General features: G+C 41.5%; 1 protein-coding gene across 3 annotated transcripts; it reads left to right on the forward strand.

Moving 5' to 3' along the window:
• Positions 1 to 334: 334 nt before the first annotated feature.
• On the forward strand, positions 335 to 26,952 carry slc37a1 (solute carrier family 37 member 1). 3 transcript variants are annotated; one of them, XM_019353205.2, is made up of 21 exons: positions 335 to 490; positions 2,834 to 3,083; positions 7,669 to 7,750; positions 11,803 to 11,923; positions 12,134 to 12,212; positions 12,701 to 12,836; positions 14,186 to 14,262; positions 15,002 to 15,168; positions 15,399 to 15,451; positions 15,564 to 15,638; positions 16,088 to 16,126; positions 17,104 to 17,226; positions 18,266 to 18,356; positions 20,224 to 20,286; positions 20,728 to 20,813; positions 21,615 to 21,663; positions 22,528 to 22,601; positions 22,721 to 22,799; positions 23,249 to 23,346; positions 23,762 to 23,826; positions 24,884 to 26,952. In XM_019353205.2, exons 2-21 carry the CDS (start codon positions 3,028 to 3,030, stop codon positions 24,897 to 24,899), a joined length of 1,629 nt encoding a protein of 542 aa, XP_019208750.1. In that variant the 5' UTR covers positions 335 to 490; positions 2,834 to 3,027; the 3' UTR covers positions 24,900 to 26,952. The 3 variants fall into 3 exon arrangements, with proteins under 3 accessions (XP_019208750.1, XP_003456256.2, XP_019208751.1); XM_003456208.5 differs by lacking the exon at positions 16,088 to 16,126; XM_019353206.2 differs by lacking the exons at positions 335 to 490; positions 2,834 to 3,083; positions 7,669 to 7,750 and adding an exon at positions 8,704 to 8,763.
• The last annotated feature ends 282 nt before the right edge of the window (positions 26,953 to 27,234 follow it).

Here is a 27,234-nt window from a genome sequence, read left to right on the forward strand (position 1 = left end):
CATAAACTTTGTTTAAAGAAAAACAAAATAAACTGGTCTTAACGAAGACCACTTTGACCCACTAGAGTCGTTAGCTGTTTCTATTTGTCTTTGTGTGTGTGCGCGCGTGTGTGTGTGTGTTTTAGACATTGTGTTAGGGGTTTTTAACCCTGGTCCTCCTGTCATTTGTAGTTTACTCAAGCTCAACATGAAATATCCCATGTGAGTTTGAATGATTCTTTTCACAAGATTATTATTATTATTATTATTATTATTATTATTATTATTATTATATAGTGAGTTGGTTTTAGCCCTGAAGCGAGCTAAACAGGGGTCATCTGAACGCGAGGGAGCGGTGATGACGTCAACGACAGCCCCGGCCAGCCCAGCTGTGAGCGCGCGCGCGAGTGTGTGACAGTTCGTCGCCAGCTTTCGCACAACAAGGAAGAGGAGGGTATGTCACTGAAGGGAAACCTGGAACGGACGTGAAGCGCTAGTTTCCCCCTCCGAGGTAAGCCCTGAGCAGCTATGGCGTGTTCGTTTGCAGCTGGGTGTCTGCTCCTACCACAGTTGTAGTGGTTCAGCTAGCAGTCTTTAAAATGAATCGGAAGCTCGGCTATATTCACCTTGTTGTCTCCCACATGATGAAAGCGCTACTCCGAGACGTTGGAGGCTCTCGTTTTGCCTTTGTTAATGGTTTACGGTTTACAGGGCGGGTTTGATATAGCTACAAAGGTCAATAGGAAGAAAAAATGTCGCCAAATCTCACAGTCGGTGTAGTAGCCTCGAACACGGATACAGTCATCCGTGTTCGAGTAAGCGTCGCCGGGGGCCGACGTGTTGTTTGATACAAAGCACAGGAAGCACATCATCCTTTCTAGCTATATTGCATTCTTTCAGGGAAGCAGAAACGGTGACCACGCTGTTAGGACAGTTGTGCCTGTATTGTTGGATGTTAAAATGTCAGAAGGTTGTTAAACCAGTGAGCTATATCATGTGACATTGATGTCACTTGAGATTTATGAGTGTATATGGTGACTGTGATTATGAAAGGCTAGTAGCTAATCGAGATCTCGGCAGTGAAATACATTGATTGCTTTGTTATAAGTGAAGATGCACTCCCATCTAATATCGCTTTTCTGGGTTTGCCGATCACTTTAGTCTGACATCGCGTTGCTGATGTCAGACTACTTTTTACTTTCAGTTTCGGGGAGTAATCGACTCTCTGAAGTGTGACTCTTCACTTCTTTACAGACCTTTGCATCTTCATCAGCTTCATCTCACACATTCTGGATGCCGAGGTGGATGATGACAGTTCTCTGCATGTTGTTAGTAGCATTGTTTTTCTTGCCCAGGCGAGGCACTGTATCCACTGTATCCTGAATATTCTAATAACCACTTCTCGTGTTCTCGTCTTCCATATCTGCTAAGGCTAAGAGTCTTAAGTGCCATCTCCTTTTGGACCTGGCATTCTTGAGGCACCTTTGCTTTAAGAATTTTACCTGTGTGCTGGCAGAGCCGCCGGTCTGTAAAATCTTCAACTTCCACCTCCGGCAGAACCTCGACAGCATTCCGGAGGGAGGCTGGGCACATCATGTTCTACAACTCCTTTGCTGAGGTGGCTGCAAGGCTGTTCACTGTCATGGTGGTAACCAACCCTGAACTAGAGGTCGACCATCTAGTTCGGGGATTTCCAACATCTGTTTGAAGCGAGCAGTCAAGCTGAAGGAGTCCTATTGGGCTTTCTCAGCCTGTAGGACTTAGGAAGCAGCTGACAGGTGCTCTGAGGCCCAGATGGTAGCTGAAGCAAAAACTCAGGTGTGGAAGGAGTGACGGGAGGCCATGAAAAAAGAATTTCGGCCTGCCTCAGAGCTACTCTAGCAAATTGTCAAGTGACTCTGGAGGGCAAAGCAGTGTCCTACTCGCATGGTGTATAATGCAGGCGAGGTGTTGCTGACCTCAGGAGTCTGGGTGTCTGGCTTGTTACTACGAGTCATTTGATCCCAGTATAACCATTGCAGGAGCTTGGTCTGCATTGCCAGCAATAAGTCATACTCATTCTTGCACACGTGTTTTACTCTACCAGGGCTGTCCTGGTGTCCTGTTACAGATTCTGTTCATAGCTTTTAGAGAAGCTTCTATGTGAATATGTGAAGTGGATGATGATAATAATAATAATAATAATAATAATAATAATAATAATAATAATAATAATGATATAATAATGATCCATTAATGTTTCCCAGCCCTAGTACAGAATAATATCATATTGTTGAATGTTCAGCCACAGAAAAGTCTTGAAAATCCCTCTGTGACCTATCGCAGAAGTCTTTTTCATGAGCAAACTAATAATAGTGTAGGGCTACAATTGATCAGTTTTCCTATTAAAAAGTGTATCATCACCCTTGAATTTTGTTCAGGGAAATCAGAGGTGGTCAAACTGGGAATCTTTGTGAAATTTGGTAAATTAATTTGAAATGACCCACGTGTCCTCCTGAAGTCAATTTGACCAACTCAGTGGAATGAATGGGCTCACACATCTTAGCCCAGGCAAAGTTGAGACTTCATACTCGTTAGCAAGAATTCAGAAAATCTGGTTCTCAAAAGTACAAGTTTGTGTATCAGTGTCGAGTCATTTTAGCAAGACACAGTCAATCAGCTCAGGATTTGTTTGTGAGGTAGTATGAAGCTGAAGACCGCATCTGAATTAAACTGCGCAGTAAAAACATGTCATATTGTAAACTAGGCTTTTTCCTGCCCTCTTAATATCTTCCCGTTTTTTCTCTCTCCGAAACTGTGAACCTTTGGGTAGTAATGCATTATCTCTTCTTCACTGTTCTATTCGTCCTTTCAGGCTGCTGACATCTTCCAATCAGCTCCATGGCTTTGTGGATCAGCTGACTGTAGTTTCTTTTGAAGATGGATATGAACAGAGACAGCAGGGCCATGTCTGCATGTACTTCATGATTTCCTTCAGCGTGAAGAGATTTGAATGCTGAGCCCTCATTAGCTGCCTGTTAGTGGGATTGTCCATACCTGTGTTCAAACATGGCTCCTGTTCCTCCAGGGGTCCGCCTGCTGGTGTCCTTTGACAGGGACCAATGGTGAGTTTAAATCGGACTGGCTGTTGTTTTTCTTTTTCACTTACGTATACGTTTTCTGCTCTGTCCATCTATTACTAAGTCACGAGTTCTATAGAGAGTCTGTCTATTTGAATGTGTATTTTTCTTTATCATTTCTACTCCTATATGATGTCACAGGGTCCATGCTCATATGGCTTCTTTAGTTTGTTTGAGTTGAGATGAGCAGAAGGCGATCTGTGGATAGTGCATACTGGTTACATGAAAATCTGTATACAGGAAATACTATATTATACTAATAAAACATACCCTATTCCAGTCATATTGCAGGTCCTGTACTTAGCCTGTGAATAAAATTGATGGAGGGTGTGGCATTGACGTGTTAACAGTAGGTAGAGTCAGGTCAGCCCGCACATGTAAAGACATCAAACCATAGATGGCCATAAATTATGTGTAATAATGAAAGTGACACAGGGAAATGGTACAGAAACACATAAAGAAAGAAAGGTGCAAAAAGACCTGGAAAGATTTCACCAGCTGAAATCTGTCAGTAATTACAAAACAAGCCTGTCACTTAGTGTAAATTAATATCAGCTGGTTCAGTCCCAACTGGTTCATCACCAAGGTGTCACACATGAAACATCTCATACTGGGCAAAACCAATGAGCTCTTTCAAAACCTGCGCAATGTGATGGTTTCTGCAAAACATACTGATGGCACTGGTTAAAGAAGAAGTTCTAAACTACTGAAGGTGCCAGTGAGCATTGTTTGGGGCTAATTTCACCAAAAATGCCAATGACCAGTTGTTCTCTGCAAGATTTCAGACAGATGAGTGAAAAGACTTATCAGAAGAATTGTCCAGAAGCCAAGGAACACTTGTGGAGCGCTACAGAAAGATCTATAATCAGCAGGTGTGATTGTTTCAAAGGAAACAATAAGTAATGTCACATTTGCTGTGGCCTGTATGCAAACTCACCGCACAAGACTACACTGCTGGAGAAAAAGCATGTTGTGAAGTACTGAGAGAAAGTAGTGTGGTCGGATGAGACTAATATGAAACTAATAGCAATGCATGAGACAGTTTCCTCACACAGGAAGTGTCCTGAAGCTGTCATCACCATCAAAGGCTTTTGTATGAAGTATTAAATACATTTCACTAAGCGTGATTATTACATTATTACACATAATTTATGGACTTATTATTAAATTAAAATATTAAATATTTAAATAAATTAAATATATTTACTTAGAAATTTGGTGGCACATTCAGTACTTATTGTACCCTCTGCATACGTTGAAGCTGATCTTTCTGATCACCCTGTAAAGTTTACTGTACAGGGTCGAGCAGTGAGTTTCTGCCTCTGTGACGTAGTAGTTGGCTGTTGAGGCTGCAGCCTGCAAAGTGGCATTGTTGGAGCTGCGTCAGCAGAAATTCCTGGGAGCTAGTTTTACCTGTGCTTACACCTAGTTTCAAATACCTGATGCTTTGTGTAGACTCGACTTTCAGGTTTCTGAAAATACGTTGGAATGTTTGTCATTTTTGGTTGTGATTGATTTATTTATAATATTTTTGTGGAAAGATTTTTAAATATTCTTTCCATATTGCTAAATAAGTGGAACAGCAATAACTTGGATTTCTTTCTTTCTTTCTTTCTTTCTTTTTTTAAGAGATCAGTTTTTTTAAAGTAGGCTTTGGCCCGCATCCAGAAATATCGTCTTAGTAGTTACGTTGGAATGAACAGGAACAAACCCATTTTTTGTTATCCTGACTTTGATTTAACAATTGATTTATTAACAAACTTGTTCAATAATTTTTCAGTAAAGGCGGGGGGACACAGACATTATAGGAAACATATTCTATTTAATCTTTCTGAAACATCCAAAGTTCTCTTTCTGCTGCATAACAAATACACACATTTAAGACATTTGACATAGTGTTTGGGTTTGTAAAGGTTTCATTAGTTACACTGTCTTCACTAAGCCTTTGAAAGGTTATGGTAGGAGTTTGGGTTTTTTTACTCACTTTTGTTTTTATATCACTTAGAATAATTGAGCACTCCTCTGTGAACAGCTAGTGAGTTGGTCCCAGCCACCGATAATAAATTCCCAATTTAGGGTAACAATGCAGATACAGAAAGGAGCAATGATGTGACGCTCCATGTGTTAAATGTAGGGCTCATTAATCATCTTACAAAGCCATGCTAACAGAATACAACAGCTGGTAGGAAGCACAGCTGCTCTGCTTGGCTACAAGGTGAAACTGTTGCTGGATGTGGTTGTTATTCACTGCTGTGCACTGGATATATCAGCTCTTATTATTTGAAGGGGAAAAAAAGACAAATTGTTAACCAGCATGTAATTTCAAGAATGCAGCAGGTTTAAACATTGAAGACATCCCATTTAAATGTAGCATAAATTTCAGCAATAATATAACCTATTGTCTGCTAATTATAGACCTGTCATGGCTGGAATCAATGACTTAACTCACAGATGTCTCTAAAAGAGGAATTTGTTGCTAGTGGGACTTTGTCTGTCCCCTCAGCTGTAAAAGGCTGATGGGGTATTCTCTTTACCCCACCAGGCAGGTGGGCGGCGTGGACATGTAAGTTTGTGAAGTTCTAAACTAATATAAACTTTAGTAGATACACCACAGGTGTGAATCTGTGACCTCAACCTCAAAATCAAAGTCAGAGGTCAAGTTTTCTGAAAATCTATATTAATCCCTCAGGTTGGCTCCTCTGGGAAATTCAGTTTCCAGTAGAAGAACACCAACAGAAATTTGCATAGTAAAGAAATTAGTATATAAAATGAAGGGGAAGGAACTTCAATGTCTTATCTTTCCCTTGAACATTTCTCTTCATACAGTTATCATCTTATATTTCTTAGTGAGACATTTACAGCCTAACACACCTGGTGGTTTGTGAGCACTTTGTATCTGTCAGGTTTCAAGCTGTTTTGTCTGATGATGGATTTGGTCATCCTGCTGTGCTCAGGATGCACGCTGCAACATACTAACCACATGCTGCTCAACTGCTGGATGAGAGTGTATCTAACTTTTTCTCGGCCCATTTTGAGTTTCTGCTGCACAGCCTGGTAAAGCCAACCATGGTCTGCACTGCAGGTCAAATGAAATGTGGATTTTGGGCACAGCCACACCTTCTCTCACGTGGCTTATTTGACTGCATTTGACTTTATTTCTGTCTTGTGCCAGCCTCTGCTTACAAATGACCTTACACTCAAGTCAGACGTGTGTGAGCAAAGACGAGAGTAAATATGACTGAGGTAACGCAAACAGTAAAGTACACAATCCAGGTACAGGATATCAGGATTCTATTACAGGATGTAATAGAATTTGTTGGCTCCAGTCTCTTGTTACAGCTCCTCCTGCTTATTGTAACATATAATACATTTAATCAGTTGATGCCACGTCTGTCTTGGAAATGAGATTTTTAACCTCAATGAGTTTTACCTGGATAAATAAAGGACTAATAGTTGCTGCAAACATTCTTTGTTTGCAGGAGAAGAATCTCTTCTCATAGCTCAGCTGTATATTAATTAGCTCACTCTACGTGCCTAAATATTTCACCTGTTTAATTACATATGTTGTAGCGTTGGTCAGCTAGGTGTGGCACGTCAAATCAGTTTGCAATATTTGCTTGTAGGGCCACAAAATGTCTGCAATGAACCTTTGTGTGTTTTACAGTTTGCGATGTGGAGTAACATCTATAAACACAGTAACTACATCAATGTTTAAACTTGGGCTGGGCGGTCGGCTCCATAGTCTAATCCTGGATGACTGATACTGTTACTGCCACCAATGACAAACAGTCACCAGTCACCATACTGGGCGACCGAATAGCTTCATGTATAACCATTAGGGTAGCACTTTCACACTCCGCCACCACAAATGTAAGCACACTGCATACAGTGATGACTGATTTACCGTTTCCATAATTACTTAACATAAGTTGACAAATATCACCCCAACAGCTAAATACTAATAACTAACTATACTATAACTAACTATAATAATAAGTTAGAACAATTACGTGTTCTTTATTGTATTGTAATTGTGCTCACTTATTCAGTCTATTTTTTAAAATGCCTCTTTCACTCCAACCAGCCAGCCACTGTAAACATGGTGTCTTTCAGCCTGTCCATCTCTAAGTGCACTGTACCCCTGTTCTTCAAACAGTCTATTATTAAACAAAGAAGAGAAATGGCACTGGCCAAGTCACCTGCACCTCTCCACCCTCATCCCCAACAGTCTGGAGGAAGGTTTGGTACTCTGCTCCTCCAGATCACATAGGCCAGATACTGAACTCCACATTGGCCCATCAAGGTGTGAGTTTGTTCCTGACAGCTAGAAAGCATTTGAGCACAAAATAAAGCACTGTGACACTGTCACTCCCACAGTGGGGGGTTGTGCTACATGAACACAGCCCCTTTTGTTAATTATAGTTTCCCTGAAATCCAAAACCTCTTTTTTGCAACCCACTGTATCTGAGGTAGTGCAGATGACTCATAATTATGGACATCTCAAACCTCAAATCCATGTTATGAGCTCCCTCAGTTCTCAGAGCTGCTTTCCTGTGTGCTCTCCCTGCAGGTACAGAGCTCTCACCTTCATCCTGACCTTCTTGCTCTACACCAGTTTCCACCTGTCCAGGAAACCAATTAGTATCGTCAAGGTAAGATATGGTATTCCAGAAACAGTACATGGCATTAATGTTTGTAGTACACAGCCTAGGAACAGGAACAGCTGTTTATTCGCTGTTGTGCAGCACCTGTTATTAAACCATGTTTGTACACTGCTCCAAAAAATTAAAAGAACACTTTTACAGATGTTTGTAGCAGTTATTTATATGTCAAGACCCATGTATATACACACACACACACACACACACACACACACACACACACACAAAGTAAACTCATCATTCCAGTCTGGGCTCCATCACGGCTTGTTTACAGTCATCACTGGTTACGACCAGCGAGTGTAAATGGTCCTTTTAATCAGCAGCAGCCTTGGGCTCTGTGCAACGTCCAAATCTCCCCCAAAGAAAAGAACAGAAGAAAGCTAAAAGAGGTAGCATAGAAGCTTGATTTGTAATCTGATTAAGAAAAGACACTGAACTGGAATGGATGCAGTCTGCAGCCGGGACAAATTTGTGAAAGAACTCAACATAGAAAATCAATGGAGGTGGGAGAAAGATTAAGTAGATGCTGAGTGGTGTGCTCTACTGTGACCATCATGGAGGAAATAGAATGAACATGAACATTTGGTTTTGGAAGTCCTGGGAACTGAACTTTTTGACCACATAGAACAATAAACTGGTTGAAAAATGTCAGGGAGAAAAGGCTTCATGAGAAGACGGGTCTTTCAGATCTTCCAGTGAAGGGCAGGAAAGATCATGCCAGTGGAACAGGGAAGACTAGGGCTGCTCAATTAATCGAATTTTAATCTCGATTACGATTTGGGTTTTCAACGATCATTAAAAATGACTGAGCCGATTATTAGCACCTCCCTCGTGCTTTACTCTCGCGCTGCTCCGTGTGGCAAATCGAGCGCACCTCTCTGCGTTTCGAACACGCGTCACAACAATTAAGAGGACCCGAGGGAAGCTCGGAAAGCTAAGCAGAAGTTATTTGGAGAGGAGAGGATAATGGCTGCTGAAGAAAGAGTGCCGTTGGTTGAAAAGAGGTAAAACGACTTCAGTGGTGTGGAAACCAATGTTCCCTCTAAGCTGCGCACGTGCGCAATTGCGCACTGCTGGCACGGTCTCTGCGCACAGAAAATCTGCGTTGCGCACAAAAAAAATTAACCTGAATTGAAATTAAAATTAAAACTTTAACAATTCTGTTTTGCAGTGTTAGTCAGTAAGTGACTGGCTGCTCCTGTATGGGATTAGAACGATGCCACCTTATCCTATAGTCCAGCCAATAATGCGATTCACATTCGTATATACGCAGCCAATCAACGTCGCTGACAGGCTATGACAGCGTCCTTATGTGCCGACACCGGTGTTTTAGCTAGCAAAGCGGCGTGGCTGATGTGCAGTGAAGCCACGTTAATGACAACGTGTCCAACCATTGGAGATGTGAGCAGGACAGACGGAACAACTGACGGGAGAAGTGTGGACTTTATACCAGTTTTTAAATTGTGTTGATCGGCCACGTAAAACCAGAGTTATGATAAAAATATCTGCAATGTTTGGTTTTCTTCCTGTTGTCTAGTTGTTAAGAAACGGGGGGAAGTTTTAGGAGTGACGGCGGTGTTCTGAGGTGTGAGAGCTTTGAGACGTTTAGCACAAATCTTGTGTAGTTAGTGTGTAGTAGGGCTGGGCGATATGGCCTAAAATTCATATCGCGATATAATTTGAAGCACATGTGGTAACGATATATATCACGATATATTCTTTTCTTCTGTATAACGTATTTTCCACACAATAAGGCACACTTAAAATCCTTTAATTTTCTCAAAAATCGAGAGTGTGCCTTATGTATGAATTCTGGTTGTGTTCACTGACCTTGAACCGATTTTGGCGTGCAGAAATCTGTTAAAAATGTTTTAGTACAACTTTGGTAAGCCTGCCGATGGACTGCTTGATGGATTGTCAGAGCATTACGGCTGCCGTAGTAAGGAGTAATCTGGGTCCAAAACGTCATACGAACACTGAGAGCTAAAAACAGTCTAACTTCTTCCATCTTTAATTAAATCATCAGCGTTGCTGCTTTATCGGGTGTAACAATTAAGTTTAACATCCATGCATCCATGAAAACAGAATTTATTAAATTTAACGGAGTTAGAAGTTAACAGGAAGTTAGCTCGCTAGTTTATACCTAAACATTTCATACCATGTTCTGATTGAGAGATTTTTTAAACTAATTCAAACGTACAGCTCTGCTATCATTTCCAACATAAATGAAGACAGAAAACTAAACAGCAGTGGCGTTTGCAGGGTTACCGAAGTTAGACTACCTGGTATATAATGTTGTGCAACGTGATTGCTAGCGACACAGCTATGTTAGCATAACATTAGCACAGTGAAGCTGGTGGATGAACGGCAACTTTTTTTCCACTCGTTAAATGTTAACATGAGGGATTCTGGTGGTTTGGGACAAATGCAATCGCAGAGCAGGATGCTATACACGGGCAAAACTTCAGTCAGGAGAACATAATTTACAGATGATAATGGTTGTAGCCGCTGCGATACTTTCGACCAAAACAGGCGCAGCTTGATGACATCATCAACATGCGCTATCGCGATAGAGCGATATAGTCAAAATCTCTATCGTTGGCCAAATCTATATCGTTTCTATCGTATATCGTTTATATCGCCCACCCCTAGTGTGTAGTGTAGTTTTGTTGTGTGTGTCAGAACAATGAGGCGGCTGCTGAATGTTACAGGTGTTACAGCAGTGATACATCTCCTGTTGTCAGGCCTGCAGGTATCAGGCTGTTGTTCTCCTTTATCTCATAGTGGACAGAAATTATTTTTGGAGTGGCACAAATAATTTGTGTGGCATCAGATTTGATGCAGAACAGCTGATTGTTCTGTAAATAGTTTGAAATGTTTATTTAAAAACGCCTTAGCTGCATTTAAAAAATAAATAGCTGCAAAAAACTTTGTTGTTTGCCAATCTGAGTTACTTTTTTGAAGAAGTAACTATATAATTAATTGCCCAACATTGGTCATTATATGCTGTATTTTGCAGACAGAGTTACAGACTCTCTCCCAGACCACAGACTCATAATACAAGTCAGAGCTTTATGAAAAAAAAGAAAAGAAAGAAAGTTGTGTTTTCAAAATTGGAGTTCAAGTTATTTTTACTTCCAATAGTGTTAAGATACTACACAGGTCATGAACAGGATTTTTTACATTTTCATTGTAAGTGGGCTAAAGCAGTTAATTAAAAGTAGTCTAACATAAATGTAAATGCTGTAATTTGATTATTTTAATAAACCATGTAACTTGGATGGATTCGATGCTGGCGTGACCACAGTGCACACGTCTGATGTCGCTCACAGTGGTCCAAGGGACGCTCAGGGAGTTTGTGTGTTCGCTCAGACACATGAAAAATTAGAGGGAACATTGGTGGAAACATTATGGGTTCGCGGAGTCAGACGTGGATCAAATATTGTGCAGTATTTTGAAGTTCACTAAACATAGATGTTTACATTTTTCATTTATTTTTTATATTGCAAACATTTGCACTGTAATCAGTATTTGCACACTATTTTATATTATTTTTTGACAATCTTTAAAGCCATTATTCAATACATTGTTATTGTTAAATAAATATCATCAAATAATCGAGATCTCAATTTCAGTGAAAATAATCGTGATTATCATTTTTGCCATAATCGAGCAGCCCTAGGGAAGACTATATTCAATTAAACAATCTGCCAGAGAAGTGAGCAGGATGGTTTCTACATCAGGAAAGTGATGCTAAACACACCTCAAAAGAGCAGTGTGTGGCTCTGTGTGTCCAAGAACCTCAGAAAACTAGAGACCTTTAACTGGAAGAGTCTCTAAGAACTGAAAAACACTCAGCTGCTGCTTTTTTGATTTTTGATTTTGAAACTGTTAGGTGCTTGATTTAAAATATTCACCAAGCAATTATGTTTTAGCATTATCTTTTTGAAATTGTCACTTCTTATTGAGTTACCCAATCACAGTAAAGACCCCGTTTCTTCTTCCTCTGTTTCCTGTGTGCCTTAATGGTTTTGTGCTGACAGAGTGAGCTTCATAAGAACTGCTCAGCCGTCAGTGAAGCAGCCATCATTGCATCCAGCAGCAGCCAGCAGCCCTCCCTGTCATCTCTGCACACAGATGTCGACTGCAGCTGGAAACCTTTTGGTCTGTGTCTTCTTGAGATGTTTTCATCTGTTTGGAATGTTTATAGTGTTACAAGTTTACACTAAAGGCCACAGCATCATCAGCAGCAGCAGGTTTCTTAATACTCCTAATGCATGCAAAACATAGATGAAAGTGTCGAGCAAAAACCTCGCAGATAAACAAAACCTGATGAGCTGTCCTGAACTAAACACCTGTTTCCCATATTTACAGATAAAAGCAATTACAAACAGCTGCTGGGAGCCATGGACTACTCCTTTCTGTGTGCTTACGCAATTGGAATGTACTTGAGGTAAGATGGGAAGATGTGGAGGAGGAAATGATTTTGCACAGTAAATGTGAACTGGTTATGAAGAGAGAGGCCCCAGCTGGCCAGTGGATTTGAACCCAGCACCTTCTTCCTGTGAGGCAGCAATACTAACCATCTGCCACCCACCGTGATGTTAGTCAGATTATTAAAGATTCTTTGATATTCCTCCATCATTATGTGTACTGTGGTTTCACTGAAGTCCAGCTAGTCCAGCATGTTTTCCATCATTCTAACGATTCCCAGTCAGTCCTTCGGCAGCCCATTGACATATACCACTGCAGTGAGTGTGTGTGTGTTACGACCACTAATTTAGCAAGTTGCCAGAATAAAATGAGAATTTATCCTCTTTATCAACCCCAAATTCCACTACAGAACTTTTTTTCTCAGTAACTCTCAAATATTTAAACTACTTTATGTACTGAAATGTGTTGTGATGGTTAATATGATGTCATCACTGTGCATCCATCTAGCGGCATTATCGGGGAGCGCCTGCCCATTCGTCTGTACCTCACAGTGGGCATGCTGGCCAGTGGCGTGTTCACTTGCCTATTTGGGCTTGGCTACATCTACAACATCCACAACCTGAGCTTCTATATATTTGTCCAGGTGAGACGCAGGATGATGATTTTATAGGATAATATGTGCATTTACACAGCTCAAAAAATTAAAGTAACACTTTAACACACATCAGAGTGCAATAGTAAAGAAAAAGAACAGCATTCTAGATGTCTGTACTGATATAGACTGGGCAATGTGATAGGAATGAAAAGATGTCGTTTGATGAAAATGACAATTATAAACCTACCTAAAAACAATGTGTTAGGCTAGTCCATTTTAGCAGGATGTCATGATAACATTAAGGCCTGCTCCTTATGAGACAGTGGGTGATGTCTCAGGGATCTCATCCCAGATGTGGACCTCACTGTTCAGCAGCATTACTGAGCTGCTGGATGGTGAGGTACAACCTCACATCACACTGACTTGGCTCAGAGACATTACTACTACTACTACTTTTACAAGTTACAAGGACTCTCCAGTACACATGGGAGTGTAAAGCTGGGCAAACACTGTGCGATTTTTTTTTTTTTTTTTTTTTTTTTTTTTTTTTTTTTTTTTTTTTTCAGTCACGTTATTCAGCTTCAGCTCAAACTGCACGATTGACTCGCAGGGGTTAGAAGTTCATAGGTCACGATGCAGGGTCTCACACTATACGGCCCGATGCTCTGATGCAACCTGAGTGCTCACACTGTGCGTCCATAAAAATGAAGGTTACAACACAAAATCTGTCCCCCTCTCTCCCTCTCTGTCTTTCACTCACACAGACACACACACCACCACCATCAACTTTGCTAATGAAAAACATTGATCAGGCAGCTGTGATTGAGCAGCAGTGTAGATCCAACTATTTTCACGGTTGTTGTGGTCGTGATAATTTTGTGAGGCCACATCGAAAAGGCTCGGATGAGCTTGCCAAAGTTGTACCTCCATTACTTGTGTCCGGATCACAAGCTGCACTGCCGTGCTGCTCCGTCTTTCTGTTTGTGCGTGCGCAGTGTGAGAGGCTGCGGTGACCCTCACGACGGCTGACAGGATTTCAAACAGGTTTGATTTTCTTACGAGCAAACGATTGATGATCGGGAGCTGGTCGTGAGGTGTTAATCACTTCTCGTTACCCCATGTATACTGCACGATGCACGACACACGATGAAGGCCAAACTCAGGCGGATCAACAAAACTGTCGCACGACTGAAGAATCGGCTCAAAGTGGGCCAAAAATCGCACAGTGTATGCCCAGCATTAGGTGGATATGCACACGAAAATACACAATGACAGGTTTACGTAGCAATAAACTTGCCATTGTGTATGTTTATACAGAGGAAGTGCACATGTGACCCTGTAAGGAATACATAACAACACTGTTCTGTACAGTGATTCACCTTGTTGTCATTTTGCAGGTGGCCAATGGCTTGGTTCAGACCACTGGTTGGCCTAGTGTAGTGACCTGTATCGGCAACTGGTTTGGAAAGGGAAGGTAATGTCTAAGAATTCCTGGCTGTATAATGCAAACTCGCTGTTAGCAGAACAGTTGAGGAAAAACAAGATCCATCCATCTATTTTCTTCCACTTAGCCGGGGGAGCTCACATTAGCATGTCCTGGGTATACCCTGGGGCCTCTCCCCAGTATGACATGCCTGGAACCCCTAACCCTGAAGGCATCCTAGTCAGATGCCCAAACCACCTCAACTTTTGATGTGGAGGAGAGCAGCTCTACTCTGAGCCCCTCGAACTGCTGCGCTCTTCACCCTGTCTCTAAGGGAGAGGCCAGAGACCCTTCAGAGAAAGCTCATTTTAGCTCATCACCACAGCTTCCACTCTAACCAAAGTTCTCTCCAAATGATATATAATGACACTTTGAATGTTATTCCCACTGCACTCTACAGATCGGATCGCATCCTGTCTGTGCTTAAAAAGGAGAAACAGTATAGTTTACCTCAACTCAACGAAAACTGCTTTTTACCTACTCAGGTGTCCTGTTACTTTTGATGTTGTGAAAAGAGCAGCAGTGTGCCTCCATAGCAGTTAAATAGCAATTGATCCTTGAATACATGTCCTTACTGTAGTCGTGTCTTAACTGGGGGGCATACAGGGGGTACAACTCTTTCCAAATATCCTGGGATTTCCTTTCCTTACTGCCCAAATACTTGTGGAGCAGACTGTATATCTGTCAGCGTCAGCACTGTATGAACCTGAGGTGTCTGTTTCTGGGTCAGGCGTGGACTCATCATGGGGCTGTGGAACTCTCACACTTCAGTGGGAAACATTTTGGGCTCTCTGATTGCCGGCTACTGGGTCTCCTCCAACTGGGGCATGTCCTTCATCGTACCAGGGCTCATCATCATCATCATGGGCGTGGTTTGCTTTCTCTTTCTCATTGAGCGTAAGTACAGCTCCATCATATTTTTCTGATGAGTGTTATTAGGAGTTTCTTGTTCACAAAGTGCACACATTCTTCATTGCTCAAAGAATGCTTGCTATTAAATGAAATGAATGCATTTAGATTTAGTTAGCTGAGGCTGTCTGCTTCCTGTGATTGTCTGTTCAGTGTGTTGACTCTTTGAAGAACAGACTGGATTATATTGTATCAACCTGCTGGTTTTCATTCTCCAGATCCTAATGATCTAAAAACCATCTATACACAAAATTCATCTCTAGGCAAGACTGTGAGTAATTTTTGTTTGTTGTAATTTCTTATAAAGAAGACTCTAGTTTGGTTCATTAAGAATGAATTATATTTCAATGTAATATTAACTCTATATCTGTCTCTTTAATTAGGTCCCAACCCACAGCTGGAATGGAGTGAACGGACACACAGAGGTGTATCTACAGTACAAGGACAACAAAAATCAGGTGTGTCTCATTTTTTAACTTAAAACTGAGATTATTTACTGTACTTACCGTAAGGCCACGCCTTACCCATAACGCATCACATGGTCATGATGGATAACCAATCCTACACACACACACCACTGAACTAATCACCAAGTAACAGCATGTACCGTATTTCCAAACATCTATGGACCAGACTAGAAGATTACAACCTTACAAACAAAACTTTGTAAGCTTGTAATCTTTTTGCTTACAAGCCTTCTGTCCATGTTCAAGTAAAACTTTAATACTTTGTCAGTGAAAAGTTTCCAGGTGGCACATTTCAGACTGTCGAACAATAAACTGTACAGGCCACATTTTGGAAACATCCATGATACTGAAGAAGTGAATTTCATGTGTGCATCTAATGAGACCGATTGTCATGCAGCACTACAGAAACATTTTCTATTATGTCATTGTAATCCATTCAGGTCTGCTATTATTACAAGGATAGTATTCAAAACAGGAAGGTCAGTTCTTCAGAGATTTCCTCATCTCTGCTGGTGGTCAGAGCTTTGGATGCTGGGTGAAACCACTGCTAGGCTGAATCCAAATGTCTGGACATGAGGAATGACTGAAGAATGCTTAGGGTGAACTCACGTTTTAACCACTCTACTAAGGAGGTAGAAAGGGTCAGCATTAAAAGTGGTGGGGGGGTTGTAGCCAAGTACACTCTGACTGCAACAAGGCGCTCTGACCGATGACCATGATTTTTTTCAGTATTACTATAAGGACATGTTTGAATTTAAATATAGTACTTATCCACATCTGTACAGTGTCATCAAAGCGAGTCTTACCCTGCAGAGCACAGTGTGTCTGCACAGACAAAACAGGAAGGTAGTTTTAGAAAGCAAGTCTGCAAATATGAGGAAAATAGGACATTCGGATTCAGCCTCAGGGTTTCTATTTTTCTCCTGTTTTTCTCCTCTTGTTTGGAAGGTAGTTGGGCGAGGTTTACCAGCTTCTGTTCTTTCAAAACTTATCAGTGGGAGTTTTATCCTTAGGTCCTTTAAATGAATGCACTGCTGGCAAACCCTGCTCATCTACAGTATAACACCAAACTGTTGACATAATTGTACAGTTATACATACATGGTGACACAACGTGTGTTGGTCTGTACCATCTGAGCGGAGAAATATTCATTGGTTATTTAATTAGAAACCACAATCTTTCAATAATTGGTCTTAAATTGCAGGTTGGCTAAGTTGACTCTTTTCCATTTACTTTACTGTCAAAAATTTAAGGAAAAAATCTGATTTGTTGTAATATAATCTTCAGCAGCTGGTCTGTAGTTCTGTTCTAATTTAAAAAAAAAAATATTTTGAAGCATGAAACAAAAGTCCAGTCCAAGGTGCCGTCGATGCTGACCCCTCGGGGTCGCCTTTGTTCTCCAGCTGTCTGGTGGTCTGGGTATGGGTACAGATCTTTGCTCTGCTCTCTCCCTCAGAGCTACGACACAGAGCTCCTGTTGCCCAGAGACAGCGAGCGCATCCCCATGCAGCCGGTTGTGGTGGTGAAGAGTGAGTCGGAGCCGTCTGCCATCAGCTTCATGGGAGCGCTACGGATACCAGTAAGTTACACATGCAAACCTGTGTCCATCACCTGCATCACTCTTAATGCTTTCACTGCAACAAATGACGACAAAGTCTTCTATCAGGCAAAAGTCTTTTGATCTTGTTTTAAGAGTGATGCTCTAAGCAAGAGTTGAATGTGTAAGATTGTTGTGTGAGTGCTTTGTCTTGTTTTAAGATTTAAGAATCATCTTGTTTAGTTGCTCTGGTTTTTAGATCTTTTCTCTCAAAGTGAGAAAGAAACAACACTGAATGACTTATAATTAGACAGTTTTTGGAGTGATGACCCATGGAGTCAAAGGAGCTTGCAAAGAAAAGCGTCTGGACTTCTTTAAGTTGCTTGAAGACGTTTCATCTCTCATCCGAGAAGCTTCTTCAGACAAAAGGAGGGTGGGTCCTTTGTCCCTCTTTGGGGGGGGGATACTCCCACTGGGTTTAAATCTGGGACTCTCGGCCATTTGGTAAATGGTAAATGGCCTGCATTTGTATAGCGCTTTTCTAGTCCATAGGACCCCAAAGCGCTTTACACTACATTCAGTCATTCACCCAGTCACACACACATTCACACACTGGCGATAGCAAGCTACATTGTAGCCACAGCTGCCCTGGGGCGCACTGACAGAGGCGAGGCTGCCTCTACCGGACACAGGCGCCACCGGGCCCTCTGACCACCACCAGTAGGCAAACATGGGGTTAGTATCTTGCCCAAGGATATTTGGCATGCAGCCAGGATGCAGCCTGGGATCGAACCACCGACCTTCTGATTAGTGGCTGACCTGCTCTGCCACCTGAGCTACAGCCACCCCACATTTGACCTTAGAACTGAAGAAGCTTCTCGGATGAGAGGTGAAACGTCTTCAAGCAACTTAAAGAAGTCCAGACGCTTTTCTTTCCAAGCTCCTTTGACTATGGTGACCTGGATGACTGAGAACCTTCACAGACATTACCCATGGAGCTTTTATCTGAGTTGCAAGCTGATGCAGGTCTAAGGTAACTTATGAATTAATCTGATTACTGTGTGCATTTGTCTGTCTGCAGGGAGTGGTGGAGTTCTCTCTGTGTCTGCTGTTTGCTAAGCTGGTCAGCTATACTTTCCTGTTCTGGCTGCCGCTCTACATCACCAAAGCAGGTGAGGAACACATAGAAACCCCTCAGGCACGACTTCACAAACATAGAATCTGACTGTGGACTAAATCAACAGATTACACAGACGTCCAATATGTCTAAATTTATACGTTGGCTATATGAAGCTGGACACTGAATTATGGGTAAATTTGCAATTCTTTTTTCAGCAATAAATATGACCAACTGAGAGACTGGAGTAGTGTTTACAGCAGTATTTATCCTGGCAAAAAATGTGACACCAGTCAAAAGAAACATTTGAACTTTATTTCTTGTCATTGTTCAGTTGCCTGCACAGCAAATATAGCTAGCAAGACCATGAAGGTGCAAGAAAGTGACAAGTTTAAAAACAACAGTATAAAAAACCATGTATAAGTTAGAAGAACATTGTGGGGGTGTAGACAAGGGCGTCATAATTTATTAAGTAAGGGTGGAAGGCTTTAGTCATTAAGGATGGTGAAACGGTTGGGTAGGATGATAATTACACACACGCTCACACACACACACACACACACACACACGCTCACACACACGCTCTCACACACGCTCTCACACACACTCACACACTCACACACACACGCTCACACACACGCTCTCACACACACTCACACACGCTCACACACACGCTCACACACACGCTCTCACACACTCACACACACACACACACTCACACACACACGCTCACACACACGCTCACACACACGCCCTCACACACTCACACACACGCTCACACACACACGCTCACACACACGCTCACACACACACACACACACACACGCTCTCACACACGCTCTCACACACGCTCACACACACACTCACACACACACGCTCACACACACGCTCACACACACACACACACGCTCACACACACACACACACACGCTCACACACACGCTCACACACACGCTCTCACACGCTCACACACACGCTCACACACACGCTCTCACACGCTCTCACACGCTCACACACACGCTCACACACACGCTCACACACACGCTCTCACACACTCACACACTCTCACACACTCACACACTCACACACACACACACTCACGCTCAGGTTACCATAAGTTCGAAGTTTGGCTGCTATGCTGTAATTTATTATAAACTAGATGTGTTGTGTGAAAGAACAGTAGGTAATATCCTGTCCTGTGGGTGTGAGACAGTCAGACGGGTTCTTACATAAACTAAACAGTTTTTATGAGCCTGGTTTGGTCAACAAAGGCCAGTTCACACTGGAAAAGGAGAAACCACTAGGACTGTGTGAAGATGGATTCATTTTGGTTTCTTTGGGCACTGCATAGCTGATTAAACTTGTTTTTGTGACTCAGTGACCAATGAGCTTATGCGATGGCAAGGCATTCATCCCTCCACAGCTGTTAAGACTCGTCCCAGAGTGTTGGTCAGTGAAACAAGATGAATTTGTTCTGAATATGAATGCAAGCCTCCCTGACTTCTGCGCGTTTTTTAATTCTCATTGTTTGTGCAGTACAGGCAGCAGTGACAACAAAACCTTCTTTCAGTCCTTAACACGTTAAACATGTAAACTGTGGTGGACCTTGAGCTGCATGAGTTACTGTGACCTTCTGGTTTCATTTGACAATGTAATTAATCCACAAACATTGTCAACATGTAATATAACACAGTTAACGAATTTTCTATTGTCTGGTTGTAATGTAGTAACTGGGTTATGAAGATATAAAACCAGTATGTTAAACCGAAAGAGGCTGGTAAAGAGTGTGGCAGAGTTGGACAGGCTTCTCACAGATCACGGAGCAGATGGTTTGTCCTCAGGATATTCTACAGTGAGCAGTCCACTCATGTGTCAGACTGTCAGCAGACTAAGACATAATAGACTCTGTTTGTGTGTTTCAGCTCACCTGGATGCCAAAAAGGCAGGAGATCTGTCCACACTGTTTGACGTGGGAGGAATTGTGGGTATGTGCTGTTTGTGTGTGTCTGTGTTTAATGCTTGTCTGTCCCACTGGAACTTCAGCCTCACTGCTTGGTAAGAAAATTAATGTCCCCATAGGTAGAGACTGTGTTTGTTTTAGGGATGTGATCTAGAAAATGAAGCCATGCAGTTTGTTTACTGAGCCAAAGAACAGAGGGACATTTTCCCACAGACTTGCACACTGTGCATGCACAGAAAGCGTCTCTCCCTGCTGGCCTTCAGACAGAATGCAGGATTAAAATCTGTTCAGCTTCACTTTCAGACCTGGATGCTTCGTGCATGTTTTGCATGTCTGTGGTTTTAGGTCTGTGATAATTACACTTATAGCAAGAGACCAGCTGTCAGGGTTTATGAAGCAATGTGCAATATGATTACCATGAAGTATTATGATGACTGATAACTGAATGTGTCTTTCTGTCGTATAGGGGGCATCTTAGCAGGCGTGATCTCTGATAAATTGGGGAAGCGAGCCACCACCTGTGCAGTCATGTTACTGCTGGCTGCTCCTACAGTAAGTCTTCACTGTACTGCAACAGTCAGGAAACATCGTCCACTGTGTGCTGCAAGACTGTGAAAACACTCTTTGATTATGAAGCCTGCACAGGGGACATTAGACCAGGTTTTTGGCTCCCCCTGCTGTGCAGCACTTGACAGAGACACTTTATTAGGTAGTAGCTGGTGCTGGTTGGCCCTGTTTTGCCTTCAGAACTACAGTAATTCTTCATTTCATAGATTCAACAAGGTGCTCAAAACGTTCTTCAGTTGGCTGATTGTCTAGAAAGTAAATTTTCTGTTCCAGTACATCCCGAAGGCACACTGTCAGATGGAGATCTGGTGACTGCAAAGGCCATTTGAGCACAGCACATGGAAACTGACTCAAAATACCAGACAGTGTCTGTGCAGTTTTTTGTTGTCCAAATTTTGGGCAGTAATTGTAGCCTCAGTTTCCTGCTGAGAGGAGTGACCCCCATCTGACATCAGCCATCATCAGCTCCGACCAGCCAATAACCACGCCATGTTTACAGACACTTATATCACCTCTTTTCCCTTTCTGATGCTCAGTTTAAACTTCAGCATCTTGACCATGTCTACATTGAGTTACTGCCGTGTGATTGGCTGTGTATTTGCGTTAACAACTTCTTGTACAAGTGTTCCTTATAAAGTGTCCAGTGAGTATAATTGCTGAGGAGCAAAGATTACAACACATTTCATGCTATTTTTTTTTTTTTTTTTATATAGTAAAAGGCTTACATATAAGAGTATGAGGTGATATTAGATGTGTTAACTGTCCTGTTTTATTCTTTTCCTGCAGCTTTACGGCTTCTCCATGATCAGTCAGTTTGGTTTGGGGCCAACGATTGGTAAGAACCAGCTATCACTCCTCAGCCAGTCAGAGCTAGCACTGAATCATGGTTAATTAGTAGCCCTAGAAAAATTTTCCGTTCCTTAATAGTAATCCATGTAAATGAATCCCATGATCAATAAATGCTAAATGATAAGTGCATGTTTTTAGAGCATATGCTGCGGTGCAAATGCCTGAAAATGTATTTCAGTGGTATGGCTCTGCAGTAAAAGAGTCAAAAGCCTGCCTGCAGTCCAGACCTGTCATGTGTTGTTTGCTGAAACAGAAGATAATCAAATTCCTCTCAGACTGCAGGCTTACTTGTGGTTCCTAAGATAACAGTAGAATGGGAGGCTTCAGCTTTCAGGCCCTCTGCTGTGGAACCAGCTCCCACTTTGATTCACGAGACGGACAATAAATAAATTCATATCAGCACTAGAGTTATATCCCCCTTTGTCTCCAGGTGCTGAGGTCCGTACAAAGGAAGTCACATGAGCTGGTTGCATTTGTTACAGTAGGTTATCAGTCAGCGATTGAATCTCCAATCAAATCTAAATAAACGTGACTGACTTGTTTACTGTGGCATGAATGGTGACTCTTGTTCATTCCCTCTGAGCTGCTCATGGTCAAGGGAAGTTGGCATTATGGGAAACAATGTAGTGTCTTCAGAGCAATATCAGCTCACATTAACTGTAATTACATGAACACACGTTCTAATGAAGAGAAGTGCACATGCTAGATGTGACCGTCAGGTTTGTGGAGGGCACCAAACACCTCAGCCTGCATGCATTTGTTTCCAGCAGTAAGACTGCAGGTTTCAGTGGCTACAGAATTTCCAATTCCTTACATCCAGAATAAAACTTCCTTAATCTGTGTGCTTCAGGGATGCTCTTAGTGTGCGGAGGTCTAGTGAATGGACCGTATGCGCTCATCACAACTGCAGTGTCTGCTGATTTGGTAAGGATGTTTAACCCTACTGTAATTCCAGTGTAATTGTGTTTGTATATCATTATTTATAAATATATATAAATCTCCCCTTGTCTTTTCTCTGGCCCCTTTTTTCTGTTTGGCTGTAGGGCACCCACAAGAGCCTGAAAGGCAACGCCAGAGCATTGTCTACAGTCACAGCCATCATTGATGGCACAGGATCCGTAGGTCAGTACTGCTGCTCAGCTTATGTTTACGGCTTGTTTGGATGAGAATTCTATCTCTGATAAATGTGACAGGGGTCTTATTAGTGATATCTACGATGGAAATAATTGTTAATAATTACATTTAACAAGTGCATCAATCGTCAGCCAAGAATTGATATTAAATTTGTGTACAATCTTGTTTTGCAGCAGGTTGGTGTATGTGGCATAAACTGCTGTGTGTGTTCAGAGTAATGAGAGGATCTCATTGGCTCAGTGTTGCTGAACAATGAAGCTCTGGCTTTGTTTGATTTGATGATAATAAACGATACAAATATCAGTTTAGTTACCATTTAATAAAGATTATGTTAGCATGCCTTGTAATATTTTTACTCATTTATAATCCATCCCATCTAGCAATGTGACGACAGGATTCATGTACACGAATAATCTTGTTCATGTTTGTGATGTCAGGTGCAGCACTCGGCCCCCTGTTAGCTGGACTGCTGTCTGCAGGCGGCTGGGATCAGGTCTTCTACATGCTGATGACTGCTGACTTTCTTGCTCTGTTGGTAAGGCCTTTGACCTCCATCATATAAGAAAATGACTTTCACAAAATAAAGCAGAAAAATTGACACTGATGTCCACATTAGCACAGAATACTGCCCTCTTTGAACACAATGATAGTTTTCCAGCTCTTTGCAGCAGCAGCGACTGAACCAAAGGTTTTTTGTAACAACGAGCAGATGTTTACAGAAAATCCATCAGTCACTACCTGCTCAGCAGCAAAGAGCAGACAGATGCAGAGACCAGCTGGTCAACCAGTGAAAAGTCAGATATTTAGCTCAGGAGCTAGAGACGAGAAAAATAAGCCAGGTGTTGTGTTTTCACCCTTGTTTCTGATGCCCTGAGGTGCTCAATAAAATGAACTCTAGATGACGAGAGGTGTTGAAAAACAGATGCTCATACTTATGTGTAACCTTGCAGCTTTTGCTACGGCTTGTGACAAAGGAGCTGGCCTCATCTAAATCCCGTCCTATCTCCACTGTAGAGTAAGTCCTCTTTTATCTTGATCATGATTATACTCAGCCTGGCTGCTGCTTTTAGTGCTGTACTGGAATTCTTGTGTATCTGCATTGATTTGATGTTCAAATGCGGGTTTTTTTTTTTTGAACAGACTGCCATATACTTGGCCGAATTTCTGTAAAAAAAAAAAACAGGGATGGGGGGAACATGAAATCATTGAAATCATTGTTCTTCCTGTTAACCATGGTTACCTGCAAGGAAACACGTGCAGCCGTCATTGCGTTGCATAAAAAGGGCTCAACAGGCAAGGATGTTGTTGCTACTAAGATTGCTGTGTAAACCAACCATTTATCAGATCATTAAGAACTTCAAAGAAAAGAGGTTCAGTTGATGTGAAGAAAGCTTCAGGGCACCCAAGAAACTCCGGCAAGTGCAGGACCGTTTCCTAAAGATGATTCAGCTGCAGGATCGGAGTGCCACCAGTGCAGAGCATCTGCATGCACAAGAACTAGGGTGTGATTAAAGTGGTGGGGGTTTTTTTTTTTTTTTGTGGGGGTGGGTGGGCAACAATGGTCGCTAGTATCTCTAGATCTTGATACGTGCTGGTTACTGAATTCTGCACGCAACCACCTGTTGACGTTTACACAAAAACTGCACATCTGAAATAACTCTAATTTAAAATTATGTTGCTGATGTCTGTGTGCCAAATTCTTCTATGGTCTTGTAAAGTTCATGGAAGACCAGCACACACATATTACACATTAAAGATGACCATTTTTTTGTCTCTTTATTTTATTTATTTATTTTTGTGTGTGTTTGGTTGCGCTGGTGTACTTGAGTTTCTTAAAAACCAGTCCAAACTTGGTTCATGACTGGAATATTCTTGTTCTTGTACGACTACAGTAAGTATTGGTTATATGCTCTATCTCGTGGCTGAATGTGAACATAGCATGTGCAGATTGATTTATTTCCTAAAAACAAACTGTAATGTTCCCTCATGGGCAGGAAGTTCACTGGTGTTGACTGTAAAGCTTAATGACTCAACTTATCAACACAGCGTTAATGTTTGTCTCTTATTCACAGGTTGAAGGAACACTGAGCACTTTGATTGCACTGTGTACACACATACACGCAGAGTGCAATGATACCACCTAGGGTCTGATATGGATTGTGACTGGACTGTCCTGACAGATGAAACTGTTTGTTAATAAACCAACATGTATGCTCGTGTGCACCTACAATCATGCTGCAGTGCTTTGCTGATGAGGAGCTATGACTGAAGTTGCAGCCGCTGCGCTGATCAAGCAGCGGCACACTTAGTCTGAAAGTCTCATGTGTACTTATTGTACTTGCATAACTTCCCAATGTCCTTCTTAGCCCTTGAATTCAGTTTGAACTTGATGACTGGCATGTCTTTCTGCTCACTTGTATGTTGGAACGTTTTCAGCCTTACCTGTCCAGTTAATTTATGGGGCTATTTGTAATTTTTACAGTGGTACCCAGTGTTGTCAGCTTTGATAGTTGTTTTTAAAGCTATCAATCACAGAATTAAGAAACAGCTTCATCAGAATTGGGGTCGTTGCCAGGACTAAAAAAACGTCAGAGCCTGCTACAAAAACTGCAAGCATGCAGTTTTTACAGTTTACTTCCTGTGTAGTTCTGTAGCAAATATACAGGAAACATACCTGATAGAGTCTCAGGTAACACTGTACTCACCCAGGACTTCATGATAAATAGCACTTTAACGACTGTGATTCTGCCAAGCACCACTAAAACTGGAAGCACCACAGGCTGCTAGGTCTTTGTGTCCTTACTGCCTTTTTGTGTATGATTTGTATTTTCATACAGTTCATTTATCTGGTGCCATGTGAGCGGTCTGTCAAAGTTTGAGGCTCATGAGGAGGACTCTTTGCCCATACTGATATTTTTATTTTTGTTGTATTGGGATAAATTCATATATATATATACCTAAAACCTGGACAGAACCACTTCTTAATATTGTGCCTAGATCTGTTAACCTTTTTTTGAAACATGAATTTAATCAGATATCAGTCATCTAGAAACCGTGATCTAGATCTAATTCCATGCATATATGTTGGAGAGAAGAGGGAAAACAAAGACCAGCTGTTTTGCCCCTGGCAAAGCTCCACAAACTTCTTGTCCCAAAGTTAGACTTACTGGTTTCAGTGGGTGGCTCAGTGTCTGTTGTTTTCTCAGACCTTGGTGTCTTCCTGATGGAAGATGTTTGGCATGATGTGGCAGACCCAGATAAGTTTGTGGTCTTTACGTTGATGCTGACCAGTACAATTCTTTTCTTACTTTTGCTCGTTGAACCAAAGAGATGATGGGACTGGTTTCGTTTACATGTGTATTTATTTTGAAAATGATTTAACTTTTTTGTTTCCTTTTCCATTGTCCTGTGGTAGCTTGTTGTTTTGTAATAAAATGAATGTAGCTGGCTCTCTCTCCACACACACACACACACACACACACACACACACACACACACACACACACACACACACACACACACACACACACACACACACACACCAGCCTACAGAGGGCTTAATTCAAAGACACTGAAAATCAAAGTGTGTGTTTATGTCTTGAAGAAGCTGGATTTTTTTCCTGTGGTGATTTTGGGGGGGGGGGGTTGTTATGTATGTTAAGTTAGATGAATAAGACTGTTTCTGTTTTACAGTGGAAGGAATATTTAAAGAATATTTATTGATTAAAACTATTGCAGAGAAGGACTAAACACTATATGTAATTCTTGTTCCTGTGATCTTATAAGCATAATTCACAAAATGTATACCATGAAATTAAAACAATGATTTATTTTTCTGCAGATTTGTTTTTTAATCATTAAGAGTGATATATTGTATGTATTTAAAAGATGTGAAATAGGTTTATGTAACTGTATTTTAAAGTCTGGGAACTTGGTGGTACTCTTAAGACAATATCCTTGGAACAAGACCACATGTAAATATAATGTGTCAGTGGTAAGATTAATACTTGAAACCTTGTGTGCCTTTCTTGGTTTTTGCAGGGCAGTGGATTTTTTTTAAGTTTCCATGGAAATGAACTTGCTTTGAAGTTGATTTATGTAGAGAAAACAAATAAACCGTTTGCTTTTTTCACTGGTTGAACCTTGTGTGTCTGATGCCTGTTTTTGTTGTATGCTACTGCAAGCCAGCTAAAATGACTTTAATTTGTACATGATGTGGACTCACCTGGAAGTGGCAGGTGTTGTGGTAAGCTGACAAGGAGAATCCCACTCAGTGATACATACAGACTCTAAGTTACACAGAAGCCCACGAACAATAGAGAAAACCTAAAGCTCCATGATGATCCTTGAAATGAGCTAATAACACATTTATGCCACTAAATCCACCTTTCAGGCTTTGATTTCATTTGTGTCTAAAGGTTTA

The sequence above is a fragment of the Oreochromis niloticus genome, linkage group LG16 (assembly GCF_001858045.2).
Source record: "Oreochromis niloticus isolate F11D_XX linkage group LG16, O_niloticus_UMD_NMBU, whole genome shotgun sequence".
NCBI classification, from domain to species: domain Eukaryota; kingdom Metazoa; phylum Chordata; class Actinopteri; order Cichliformes; family Cichlidae; genus Oreochromis; species Oreochromis niloticus.

Coding starts and splice junctions, on each gene's coding strand:
- slc37a1 (XM_019353205.2), top strand. CDS start 3,028: ATGGCTCCTGTTCCTCCAGGGGTCCGCCTGCTGGTGTCCTTTGACAGG. Junction 7,751..11,802: donor AACCAATTAGTATCGTCAAG/GTAAGATATGGT, acceptor TTGTGCTGACAG/AGTGAGCTTCATAAGAACTG. Junction 17,227..18,265: donor TGGGAGCGCTACGGATACCA/GTAAGTTACACA, acceptor GTCTGTCTGCAG/GGAGTGGTGGAGTTCTCTCT.